Genomic DNA, 13,280 nt, shown 5'->3' with positions numbered 1-13,280 from the left:
AGACCTGGGGCTATATGTCTATAATACAGGTACTACTACTCCCATCATGGAACAGTGTGTTCCCTGCTGGGAGTAGTAGTACTACCTAAAAAAAAATAAAAAAAATTGAGGAAAAAAAGTGAAACACACACACTTTATTAAAAAATGATAAACATTTTGTTATAAAATATATACATTTCGTTTAATAAATATATACATTTCGTTTAATAAATTTTTTTCCATCACTGCTGCATCCTTTTTTTTTATTTTTTTGGTACCCAACAAATTTTGGGTACCAAGAAAAAAAAACCTGCCAAGGTGCAATTTCCACACAAATGAAAAAAACGCCAGACGCAGGAAATTGCACTGGCGTTTTTTTAATCCCAAAAACCAAGTGGAATCCTTGCCTAAGAGTTCTGTAGCTATGTCCATCTTTCCTCTAAGCAAAGGGTGGGAGATGCTTCATGTATATAAAGTAGTTAAAAGAAATAGAGCAGTGATCACCATAAACCAATACCATTCCTCTATATATATATATATATATATATATATATATATATATATATATATATATATACACACACACACACACACTTTATGGAGGTTTATCATAACCTGTCCAGAGGAAAAGTTGCTGAGTTGGACAGGATTTGATAAGTCTCCCTGTATGGGTCCAATGTACAGAATCTGCATCAGCTATCAATATAACTAAATGACTGGGCACAGCATGAACTCTGCAGCAGAACCTGTACATGTGAAGTGACCCTAAACCAGTACAAATACAAGATGGAAGCTGTCTGTCCCCTACTGAAGGAAAGTGCAGAACGCTACTATCAAAGGCAACAGAAACCTCATAGAAACCTGATGGAATATAACACGTGATTGGTGACGGGAATGGTTGCTATGGACAACTGTTCCACTTCATTATTATTATTATTATTTTAACTCTTCTTCCTCAAAGCCATTTTTAAGACGAGGCCTTCTCTTTTGACTAACGCGCGTTTTATCGGAATAGTCGTCTATCATATCCGACTTTCTGACCTATCAATGTCACACAGGCATTATCTAGGTCACCTAGGGGTTGGGTCCTTATATTTTTCCTGATGTCATCAGGCTGCGCCGCTGTCATGCTGCTCTGTACTTGCTGGGCTCTTTTACATACGTCATCAGGCTGCGCCGCCGGTTGTCATGCTGCTCTTGCTGGGGACTTTGTGGCTGGAATGATAGAGAGTACATGCGGGTGCCGGCGGCTTGTATAGTCCGCTCTATGTAGCCTCCCCGCGATGTACACCAGGAGATTGTCTTCGCTGGCCAGATGCTGTTTGCAGGCACGGAGCCTGCCGTCCTCTGTTTGCCTCAGGAATGGAGTCCTTAGCGCGGTGACCGGATGGCCGAGGACGCGCTCCTTGTCCAGGCCCTTTTCTGGTGATAACGGCAAGCCCCTGGATACCTCACTGTTCGTCCCCGTAGAGCTTAAACCTGCACTAAACCCGGAGTCTGACATTGGGGCAGAGCTGACCCAGCCTCTAAATAAGAGTAAGTCTGGGTGCATAGATTTCCTTCTGGCTGTGACTTCAGTGTAGTGTTCAGCATGTGCCTTAAAGGAGAACTACGGGATTGAAAATGTTATCCCCTATCCTAAGGATAGGGGATAAGTTTCAGATTGCGAGGGGTCCGATCGCTGGGGCTCCCCACGATCTCCCGTACGGGGCCGCGGCTCTCTGCATAGAGAGCGCGTGTCGACCACCGCACGAGGTGGCGGCTGACACGCGCCCTCCATTTACTGCTGTGGGAGAGCCGAAGCGCTGCCTTCGGCAATTTCCGGCTCTCCCGTAGCAGTGTGTGGAGGGTGGCGTGTCGGCCACTGCTTCGTGCAGTCGTCAACACGCCCTCTCTAACCAGAGAGCCGGGGCCCCAGCGGTCGGACCCCCGCGATCTGAAACTTATCCCCTATCCTTAGGATAGGGGATACATTTTTCAATCCCGTAGTTCTCCTTTAATAGATATTAGCCTGCAGAGGGCACTACCCCCTGCAGGATAATAATTGGTCCAGACCCCCCACTGATCATTCGAATGAGCCGGCCGGTCTCACTGAAGGCAATGACTCCATTATAAGGTCTCGTTCACATTTACGTTGGGGGCCAGAAAATGGAGCTGGATGTAACGTTAGCCAACAAACACCAACAGATCACAACAGATTTAATTGACTTTAATGGGGTCTGCCTGCTGTCCCCGTTTATTTAGCAGGACAAATAATTACCAATTGCAGCATTTTTTTATTTTTTTTTATTTATTTATTTATTTATTTATTTTTGTCCACTCAGGTCTTGCTCCAATGCAGGTGTGAACATAGCTTTAGGGTATGTTCACATTGCGGAATTTCTGCTGAATTCAGCACAGTGAACATTACCATCAGTGTGAAAGGGTCTTCCGCAAGACCCGTTCACACTGAGGAATTTCAGCGCCGGACAATTCTGCCACGGAAATTGTTCTGCACAGAGAATAAACATGTTCATTCTTTGTGCGGAATTCCGTGAACACTGCATAGCCGTCAATTGTGACGGAACAATGGTTACAGGTCAGTGCCGTGTGATCCTACTGTGGCGGCCACCAGATGGAATTCCGCAGTGTGAACGTACCCTTAGTCTATTGAGCCAGTCTTGTGCAGCGAGCTGGGTAGTGAAGTGCACAATCTTGCACTGGGCAGCTTATTTTAGAGATCAGTAGTAGGGGCAAAACACCCAGACCCCAATCAAACCCTTTTTACATGTCTCATGTAACGTCATAAGTTTCTCCAAATGACAAGAACGCATGCAAACAAAGAAACACGTTGAGCTTGGTTGTATTTACAGGTTTTATCTGTGCAGTTGCCAGATGGATTTAGTGGCCATGTCAATAAGTTGAAATAGGGCCAGGGGACACTTGTTCTTGAGATAGGTGTGAGTCCCACATCCTGTACACTTCTCAATCAAATAAAGGGGACACTAAGATAACACATCCTAGATCTGAATGAATGAACTAATTGTATGAAATACTTTCGTCTTTAGATAGTTGAATGTGCTGACAACAAAATCACACAAGAATTATCAATGGAAATCAAATTTATCAACCCATGGAGGTCTGGATATGGAGTCACACTCAAAATCAAAGTGGAAAACCCCACTACAGGCTGATCCAACTTTGATGTAATGTCCTTAAAACAAGTCACAATGAGGCTCAGTAGTGTGTGTGGCCTCCATGTGCCCATATGACCTCCCTACAACTCCTGGGCATGCTCCTGATGAATTGGTGGAAGGTCTCCTGAAGGATGTCCTCCCAGACCTGGACTAAAGCATCCGCCAACTCCTGGACAGTCTGTGGTACAACGTGGCGTTGGTGGATGGAGCGAGACATGATGTCCCAGATGTGCTCAATCTGATTCAGGTCTGGGGAATGGGCGGGACAGTTTATAGCATTAATGCCTTCCTCTTGCAGGAACTGCTGACACACTCCAGCCACATGAGGTCTAACATTGTCTTGCATTAGGAGGAACCCAGGGCCAACTGCACCAGCATATGGTCTCACAAGGGGTCTGAGGATCTCATCTCTGTACCTAATGGCAGTCAGGATACCTCTGGCAAGCACATGGAAGAGCTGTGAAATGCCACCCCACACCATTACTGACCCACTGCCAAATCGGTCATGCTGGAGGATGTTGCAGGCAGCAGAACATTCTCCATGGCATCTCCAGACTCTGTCACATGTGCTTTGTGTGAACCTGCTTTCATCTGTGAAGAGCACAGGGCGCCAGTGGTGAATTTGCTTGGTGTTTGCCAATCTTTGTGGGGGGTGGGCAGCGGCGGTGGTAGGACTCAGGAGGACCCCAGGACAGGCAGGGGGAGAGAAAATGTGTGGCGGCGGCGGCGTTCACCGGGGGGGGGGTTTAATGTTTTACTAATGCTGGACTTTTTCTAATTTTTTTAATTGCCATTTTTTAACCCCTGTAGCTTTAATTTTTTTTCCGCATACCAGGCTGTATGAGGGCTAATTTTTTGCGCCATAATCTGTTTTTTGTATCGGCACCATTTTGGTATTGATCTGACTTTTTAATCGCTTTTTAACTTTTTTTTCTGGGATATTATAAAAATTGCAAATCTGTGGTTTGGTGTGTTTTTTACATTTACCGTACGGGATACATAATGTTATATTTTAATAGGTTGTGCAATTACGCACAAAGCGATACCAAATATGTTTATTTTTATTATGTTTACATGTTTTATATAGGAAAAGGGGGGGATTTTACTGTGGACTGTGGCCCTCCAGATGTTGCAAAACTACAACTCCCAGCATGCCCGGACAGCCAACGGCTGTCCTGGCATGCTGGGAATTGTAGATTTGTAACATCTGGAGGGCCACAGTTTGAAGACCACTGGGTTAATGTGTGTCTTTCAAACTTTTATTAAAACTTTTTTTTTTTTAACACTTTATTACACTTATATGAGGAATCATTAGATTCCTCAGACAGATGAATAGAGTTCTATTGAACTCTATTAATCTGTGTGCTCTGTGATCCATTGATAGAGCCTGGTCCAGCCAGGATCTATCAATGACAGAGCGGGATAGCAGGGAACAGAGGTAAGCCCTCCGGCTACCTCTATAGTGGATCTCCCCCCGCGATCGTGCTGCGGATGGGCGATCCACCCCACTAGCCCACCAGGGAGCATTCACATGTCCCTTTAGACGCCGCTGTCAGCTTTGACAGCAGCGATCTAAAGGGTTAATAGCCAGCCGCGGCGATCGCTGTATGCTGGCTATTAGTGGCGGCCCCCGGCTACTGAGAACAGCCGGGGGCTGCAGAGTATGGAGCGGGCAGGAGTCGGCAGCCCGCTCCATACAGACTGCAGAGGTCCGGGCTACTTGTCAGGTCCGGCCCTGCTTGCCCGAAGCCGGGCTAAGGGCCGGACAAAGTCACCTGCCCGGTGCCCGAAACTGCATGTCCCGGGCGTCGGGTGATAGGAATTCCACATCCCTGCATATGGCTTTCTGATTGAGGCCCAAGCAGCTGTTCCTGTATTGGAAATAATTGTGAATGTGTTTATCTGGCAACCTAGTGTAAGTTTAGTATTGGAATGAGCCTTTTATCTCAGGGCAATAGGGGATTTTTTCTTCACTCAAGGGTATATGCTTGTTAACCTATATTAAACGTTCATTGAGTTTTTTTTGTTACATATACCTTTAAATTCAATATAATTGTTTTCTAGGTGAAGTATTAAACATTTTAAACAAGTTTTACAGAAGAAAAGAAATACAAAAACTGGCTGCAGAGAATGGGTTGGATGGTAAGTAAATGACTATTTTAGTTTACTTATGATTTTATGTTGCAAATATGTTTGGTAAAGAGAGATTCTGTATTCAACTCAACATATTTTTACTCCAGTGGAAAACATTTTTTTCAAATCATCTAGTGCCTGAAAATTACTTCTATTTAAAAATCTTAACCCTTCTAATACTTATCAGCTTTTGTATACTCAGAGAAAGTTGTGTAGTTCTTTCCATAATAGAAGTAATTTACAAATCTGTATAACTTTCTGGCACCAGTTGATTAAAAATATTTTTTTTCCCACTGGAGTACCCCTTTTAAAGGGGTACTCCACTGCTCAGCGTTTGGAACAAAATGTTCGGAACGCTGGAGCCGGCGGCGGGAGCTCGTGACATCATTGCCCTGCCCCCTCATGAAGTCATATCCCGCCCCCTCAATGCAAGTCTATGGGAGGGGGCGTGACAGCGTCACGCCCCCTCCCATAGACTTGCATTGAGGGGGTGGGCGTCATGAGGGGCGGGGCTATGATGTCACAAGCTGCTGGCTCCAGCGTTCGGAACAGTTTGTTCCAAACGCTGAGCAGCGGAGTACCCCTTTTAAGCAGTGATCCTTTCTACTGGACATATATTTATGTATAATGGAGCTATTGCAAGACAGCTGTGGACATTTAAAGACATATATTGGCAACAGTTTATTTTAATATGACCTGAGACGAGCAACCAAATTAATATTTATGGCAGTTCTTTGTGCCACAACTCCTCAAATGGCCTAGCAGAATCCTAAAGTCTACAGTTATTTGAACCCAATCATGTAATGCTTCCAGAGTTTCCTTATTAGGCAGCATGCGCTTATTTATTTATGCATAAAACTAAATTTCATAAAGTTTACTACTACCCATCAAGGGCTAAAATATAGACCACATGTCTTCAGTCACACATATCTGAGTAAACCCCTTCCCTCTCTGTACAGAGCATATGTCATCCCAAGAATGATTCCAAGCAGAAAGACTCAAAAAACACACAGAACACTTCACAAATGCTAAATTCTTATTTGACTCTCTTCTAGCTCGTCTTTTTCATCAAGCTTTTATAAGCTTCAGAAGATGTGTTATGGAAAATGACCCTCTGCAAGTGGATCTACACATCGTCTTGAATGATATTTGCTGCGGTGTTGGTATGTGTATTGCAAGTTATAAAGGAGCTTGCCATTTTTCAGTTGGATTTGTTCGTATAATCTCTTCTACCCATCACATGGAACACTGAGGCATGTTAAAGGAGAACTCTGGAATAGGAAAATTATTGTCCATACTGCCAGCAGTAAAAAAAATAAACAGGTACATACCTTCCTTCGCTCCCCCGGTGCCTCTGGTAACCAACTCCGGCCTCCGCCGCGATCCTCTTCCTGGTTGCCGGTGGCTAGTAAGTCATACTGCACTCAGCCAATCACCGGCTGCAGCGAAGTCCCGACTCTGCCGGCGATAGGCTGAGCGGCAGGGTGACATTTTCGGCCTCGGCACCTGCTTACCAGAGGCACCGGGGGAGCAAAGGAAGGTATGAACCTGTTTATTTTTTTTACTGCCGGCAGTATGGACGATAATTTTCCTATTCCGGAGTTCTCCTTTAAAATATAGGCCCCTGGAGAATGCAACACTCTTTTGTCCTTTAGCTGAGAGAACTCCATGGTAAATATTGTTTACCTTACTATACATATAAATGTGGTATTAAAAAGTGTTTGTCTTGTAAACTCATTTAACTTTATGGTAGTGCTTTCAGCATTTACTTAGGGGGATCACTAAGATAAATATCCAGAGATTGGACAATAATTGGCCTTTCTTAGGTCTGAAGAGTTTTACCTAGGTAAACTCTAGATAACCCTTTAAGGGAAGGGTCACACGTAATGGATCTGCTGCGTGTTTTACGCTGCAGATCCGCTGATAACCCAACTCTATATTGTGCCTCTAGCTGTTTTCTCCCCCTGTATCCTGCTCGCAGCAGCAATCCGCCGATACGAGCAGCCACACAGGGACCTGCGTGCAAGTGCAGTATACTCAGACGTCGTGGAGCGTCCGCGATACCCGAACACACTATACTGCACAGCGAAACACATGTTCCTGTGTGGCTGCTCGCAGCAGCGGATTGCTGCTGTGAGCCAGATACAGGGGGAGAAAACAGCTGGAGGCACACTATAGGGTCAGGTCATCAGCGGATCCGCAGCCTAAAATACACTGCAGATCCATTATGTGTGTCACTACGCTAAAGGTGTTTTCCCACTTTTCAGTCAGAAGGGAAAAAGGTAGGGCAAAAAAAAAGCAGTGTGCCAACAGGAACCTCTTGGCTAAGATTTTAAATTGTAATGCTTCTCTTCTTGTTGATCAGTTGTGTCCTGTAATAATGGTTACCTTCCTTTTTTAGGTCACATGGATGATGTTTTCCCATTCTTCATGAGGCATGCTAAACAGGTCTTCCCAATGCTAGATTGTTTGGATGATCTTCGAAAAATAAGTGACTTGAGATTACCTCCTAACTGGTATGAATTATTTTCATTTGTGTTCCATCACTTTAAATACTTTGATTACATACCTCTATAGATATATGTATGATTCATTTTACAAATATGATGATCTCTGTTCCATCATTATAAACCTTCCTAATACTTATTTTGGTGCAGGTATCCTGAAGCAAGGGCCATTCAGCGCAAGATTATTTTTCATGCTGGACCCACTAATAGTGGAAAAACATATCATGCGATCCAGAGATACCTGGGTGCCAAGTCTGGGATATATTGTGGCCCATTAAAACTGCTTGCACATGAGATCTACAAGAAGAGTAATGATGCGGTGAGAATTGTTTTACAAGCACTATATACACACATACGAAACAGTGGGAAAAATCCTTCTTTTATCTAGTCCACTAAAATGCAGTTTATTGCTGCTATCAAAACTACATCTTCCTTTGTTCTCTTGGAAGGAGGAAATGCTTCAGATAATATGGATGTTTTATGTTCTTTCTGTAGGGTGTTTCTTGTGATTTGATCACCGGGGAGGAGCTGATCTATGTTGATCCAGAAGGAAAGCCATCGGCACATGCAGCATGTACAGTAGAGATGTGCAGCGTGAACACACCTTGTATGTAACTTCATGGACAGTCAGTACATTGTTTATTATCTAGATAGAATATGAATGACATTTTCATTTTTATTTCTGTGCTTTTAAAGATGAAGTAGCTGTGATCGATGAAATTCAGATGATTAGAGATCCTGGCAGAGGTTGGGCTTGGACAAGAGCACTTCTAGGTAACATGACAACATTTTCTATTTCTCTGTTTATTCTTTTTATTTTCCTTAATGTGCCATCCCCCTCTCTGATCTTGTACCCATTTCTCTTTCTTTCTATTAAAACAGATACATTTTTTTGTTTTAGGGATTTGTGCACAAGAAATCCATTTATGTGGAGAGGTGGCTGCTATTAATTTAGTGACAGAGCTGATGTACACAACCGGCGAAGAAGTAGAGGTAAATGTACTATGTGTTCTTTATTTTTACTGTCTTATTATAGTAGTTTTTATAGAGATCACCAGTATAAGTAGCTCCTCCAGGCCTGCATTATATGCAACAATCGGATTTGGCTCTGTGAAGGATTTAGAGAAGGGGCTCTGATCTTGATCTTCAGATAATCTTCCTTTCTCATTCAGCTCCATTGGGGGACACGGGAACTGTGGGGTATATCTTGCTGCCACTAGGAGGCTGACACTAGGCATACAAAAAAGAAGTCGGCCCCTCCCAGCAGGGTATACCCCACCTACTGCCTTAGAGACACTCAGTTTTAGCTTAGTGTCATAGGAGGCAACACGGGCCTGGATTGCTCCAGGCCTGGTCTTTTTATTATTTTTTAGTGTTAGTGTTTAGAATTTTTTATTCTTTTTTATTTTCTAGGTAGGGGCGACAAGAGCATGGCGCTGCCTGTTTCCCCACATGCGACTGAAGGGCACGGTTCCATAGAGTATGGTCCGTTAACCCAGCACCAGGTCTGTACCTTGGGTCCGGGTCGCCTATTGCCTCTGCTCGCCCCGCTTAAAGAAGCCTGGCATGATGCAGCAGGCTTAGTCTAGCGAAGACTTCTGGAGACAGAACCTCTATAATCAGGTGAGTTCCCTACACCCCTCACCCCTCTCCATCTACTAAGGCTCCTCAAGGGTTACAGGGGAATGACTTTATTCCAGTTGGGGGGCCCCTTTATTGTTGTAGGGTAGGGACATTGGGGGACCTGTAACTTTTGTGGCACTGGCTGCGACCATCATACTGTGGGCTACAGCCCCCACACATGGTGAGGCAGCTGCCGGACCCTCCTGACGGCATTTGCGGCCATCCGGTCTGGCTATATTCCCAGGCAGCCGTCCCCGCAGTGCAGACGGCTGCCGGCTTCTCAGTGTCGGGACGGCGTGTTCGGCCAGGAGCCAGGTTGCTAATTTAGCCTGGTCCCGGCCGAGTGTAGTTCCGCCCCGCGGTCGGTCTCAGCTATGTTTTTCCGGCAGCCGTCCCCACGGAGGGAGACGGCTGCGGGCTTCACTGTCGGGGCGGCATGGTTCGGCCGGGAGCCAGGCTGCTACTTTAGCCGCAGCTTGGCCTGGTCCCGGCCGAGTGTAGCTCTGCCCCGCGGGCGGTCTCGGCTGCTACTCACTCCGGCAGCCGTCCCCGCAGAGGGAGACTGCTGCCGGCTTCACAGTCTTCAGGGTGGTTTTCGGCCGGGAGCCAGGCCGCTACTTTAGGCCGCGGCTTTGGCCTGGTCCCGGCGGAGTGTAGCTCTGCCCCCTTCTGGCGCTCTCTGAGCGCCCAATCATTGCAGCGCCGGCACTGGGAGGGCTGGTTCAGCCTATCAGGTGGCAGCGCAGGCACTCCATGCTGTCTCAGCCTCTCCCGTGCTAGTGCGCGCGCGGTAACTCCTCCCCTTCGGTATCACGTGACTCGCTCCTGGTCCAGCTCTGCTTCTTCACAGACGCTACTGCACTCTGCTCCTGTGGGTCTTCCATCTCTGCTTCTCCAGCCGGCTGTCCTGTATTCCGAAGGTGTAGGGACGTCAGTCAGGAACCTGGGTGAGCTAGTTCCAGTTCTTCTGTCACTAGTTGGCTGTGCTTGGCAATGTCTACCCCCAGCATTGAACCTCCCCTCAGACAGGCGGCCCCTGCCCTGGTCACTTACTATGCTTGTACAGGGTGTAAGGTTAAGTTTTCGGGGGGTACGGCTGTACCCACTTGTTCTGCCTGCTCTTCCTCACGCCCTGCTCCCCCTGCCCAAGATGGTCCTTCGGTGTCTGTGGTCCCTGGTCCGGCCCCGGTTTGGGTGTCTTCCCTCTCCCAAACTATCTCAGACTTGACGCAGGTTTCTAAGGAGGTAGCTTAGGCCTTAAGGCAGTCTTCCTTGCGTCCCTCTCGGGAAGCGAGTTCGGCGTCTTCGGACCGTCGACGCTCCCACGCTCCATGGGTTGTTTATCCTGACTCATCTCCTGATAACAGGCACCGCTCGCGCTCCAGGTCTCCTGCTCCTAGGCAGCGTTCCCGGGGCCGTTCCCCGAACTTCCCTTCTAGATCCCGGTCACCTAGATCAGGAGCCTCCACTAACCGTTCCCCGGGTGAATTGGCGGACTCAGACCCACATTCGGATTCTGAAGAGCTGTCTTGGTGGACAGCTTGGTGTCTGCAGTCAGGGACACCTTCCGTCTACAGGACCCTGGACCTTCGCACTCTGCTCCTGAAGTTTCCTTTGCCCGTACTCCTCGCTCTCCTAAGTTTTTCCATCCTCCTAAGGAGTTTGATGTACTTGTGGAAACCGCCTGGAAGCTTCCGGAGAAGCGTTTCCAAGGCACTAAATGGTTGAAGACTTTGTGTCCATTCCCTCAGGACCTTATCTCTAAATGGACCGTTCCACCATCTGTGGACCCCCCAGTCTCTCGTTTATCCAAATCCACCACTCTACCGTTGGCGGATGCCGCTTCCTTTAAGGATCCCGCAGACAAGCGGGTCGAGAATTTGGCCAAGTACGCGTTTGAGGCAGTGGGATCCTCCCTGCTCCCAGCCTTCTCTTCAACCTGGGTCGCGAAGGCCTTAGCGGTGTGGGCTTCTCAGCGTCGTCAGGGACTGTTGTCCGGGGCCTCCCCGGATGATCTAATCACAAAATTCCCAAAGGATTTCCCAGGGTATTCAAATTATAACCACAAATTCCCACTTGGGCTGAATCAGCCCTCCTGGGACAAAAATCCCCTTTTAATAGGGATCTACAACTAAAATTATTAATCTTTATTAGTCTTCATTTAAAAAAAGTTTTTATAACTAAATAATGTGCTGAAACTTAATAATAATGTGCTTATTAAAATTACAGTACAGAAGTCACTTATAAGGACCAAAGTCCCAACTTATATTGTCATTAAATGACTTGGTCTGATTTCTCCTCACTGGGATCTTCTATATTTCATTCCCCCACTGGGGATATTCACTAGTTCAGACCAGTCAATATTTTTATTATTGTTGGTGACTCTGACTGCTCATTAAAATAATTAGCTATGAACACCCTACACCCCCCCCGACGTTTCGCTGGACATAACCAGCTTCCTCAAGGTTAAGGTGTAAGAGGCATATTACACCTTACCCTTGAGGAAGCTGGTTATGTCCAGCAAAACGTCGGGGGGTGTGTAGGGTGTTCATAGCTAATTATTTTAATGAGCAGTCAGAGTCACCAACAATAATAAAAATATTGACTGGTCTGAACTAGAGAATATCCCCAGTGGGGGAATGAAATATAGAAGATCCCAGTGAGGAGAAATCAGACCAAGTCATTTAATGACAATATAAGTTGGGACTTTGGTCCTTATTAGAGATGAGCGAACTTACAGTAAATTCGATTCGTCACGAACTTCTCGGCTCGGCAGTAGATGACTTTTTCTGCTTAAATTAGTTCAGCTTTCAGGTGCTCCCGTGGGCTGGAAAAGGTGGATACAGTCCTAGGAGACTCTTTCCTAGGAATGTATCCACCTTTTCCAGCCCACCGGAGCACCTGAAGGCTGAACTAATTTATGCAGGATAAGTCATCAACTGCCGAGCCGAGAAGTTTGTGACAAATCGAATTTACTGTAAGTTCGCTCTTCTCTAGTCCTTATAAGTGACTTCTGTACTGTAATTTTAATAAGCACATTATTATTAAGTTTCCCCGGATGATCTGGCTGAAATTGCTCGTCAGGTGTCAGACGCAGGCGAATATTTATGCCAGGTTTTGTTGGAGTTTGCTCGCTGTGCGGCTGTCGCGTCTGGCAACCTAGTCGCCATTCGTCGCTCCCTGTGGCTCAAGGCTTGGAACGCTGATTCGGCTTCCAAGAAATCTCTGACTGCAATGGCCTTTACCGGCGGTCGCCTTTTTGGGAAATGGCTAGACGACTTCATTTCTGAGTCTACGGGTGGTAAAAGTTCTTTGCTTCCCCAGAACAAGGCTCGCCGCACTGCGGCACGTGGGGGTTTTCGTAAGTCAACCTCCTTTCGGTCCTTTCGCTCCCTGGGTCAGGGGCGCCAGGAAAAAATCGAGCCCCTCGCAGGGTAGGCAGGGCCCGTCCTTCAAACTCCCTGGGTCAGGGGCGCCAGGAAAAAATCGAGCCCCTCGCAGGGTAGGCAGGGCCCGTCCTTCAAACTTCGCTCCTCCGGGAATCAGGATAATCGTTCCAACCGTTTTTCCGCTAAATCGGGAACCCGCAAACCTTCCTCCACCTGAAAGGGCGCCCCCACCTGGGACTCCATCTCGGGTGGGCAGTCGCTTACTTCTCTTTGGGAACGTCTGGTTGGCACAAGTCCGGGACTCTTGGGTTCGGGACGTCATCTCCGACGGTTACCGAATCGAGTTTGCTTCTTTTCCCCGGGATCGTTTTTTTTCAGTCCCGGCCTCCTCGTTCACCTACTCTGGCCGCAGGTTTTCATTCTGCCATTCGCCATCTGCTGCAACAGGGTGTCATTGTGCCCGTTCCATCTCA

At 46.7% G+C, this 13,280-nt stretch overlaps 1 protein-coding gene across 1 annotated transcript in view; it reads left to right on the top strand.

Annotated features, from left to right (window-relative positions):
• Positions 1–789: 789 nt before the first annotated feature.
• SUPV3L1 (Suv3 like RNA helicase) overlaps positions 790–13,280 on the top strand; it is a 31,867-nt gene continuing 19,376 nt past the window's right edge. Inside the window, exons 1-8 of the mRNA XM_056530307.1 lie at positions 790–1,515; positions 5,220–5,297; positions 6,344–6,451; positions 7,690–7,804; positions 7,946–8,114; positions 8,291–8,402; positions 8,492–8,569; positions 8,697–8,788. Of these exons, the coding sequence (XP_056386282.1) occupies positions 1,263–1,515; positions 5,220–5,297; positions 6,344–6,451; positions 7,690–7,804; positions 7,946–8,114; positions 8,291–8,402; positions 8,492–8,569; positions 8,697–8,788 (1,005 nt within the window). The 5' untranslated portion in view covers positions 790–1,262. The remainder of the gene's footprint in view (positions 1,516–5,219; positions 5,298–6,343; positions 6,452–7,689; positions 7,805–7,945; positions 8,115–8,290; positions 8,403–8,491; positions 8,570–8,696; positions 8,789–13,280) is intronic.

This window comes from Hyla sarda, chromosome 7 (genome assembly GCF_029499605.1).
Source record: "Hyla sarda isolate aHylSar1 chromosome 7, aHylSar1.hap1, whole genome shotgun sequence".
NCBI classification, from domain to species: Eukaryota; Metazoa; Chordata; class Amphibia; order Anura; family Hylidae; genus Hyla; species Hyla sarda.
Note: the sequence above shows the minus strand (reverse complement) of the source record. Positions and strands in the feature narration are given on the sequence as shown.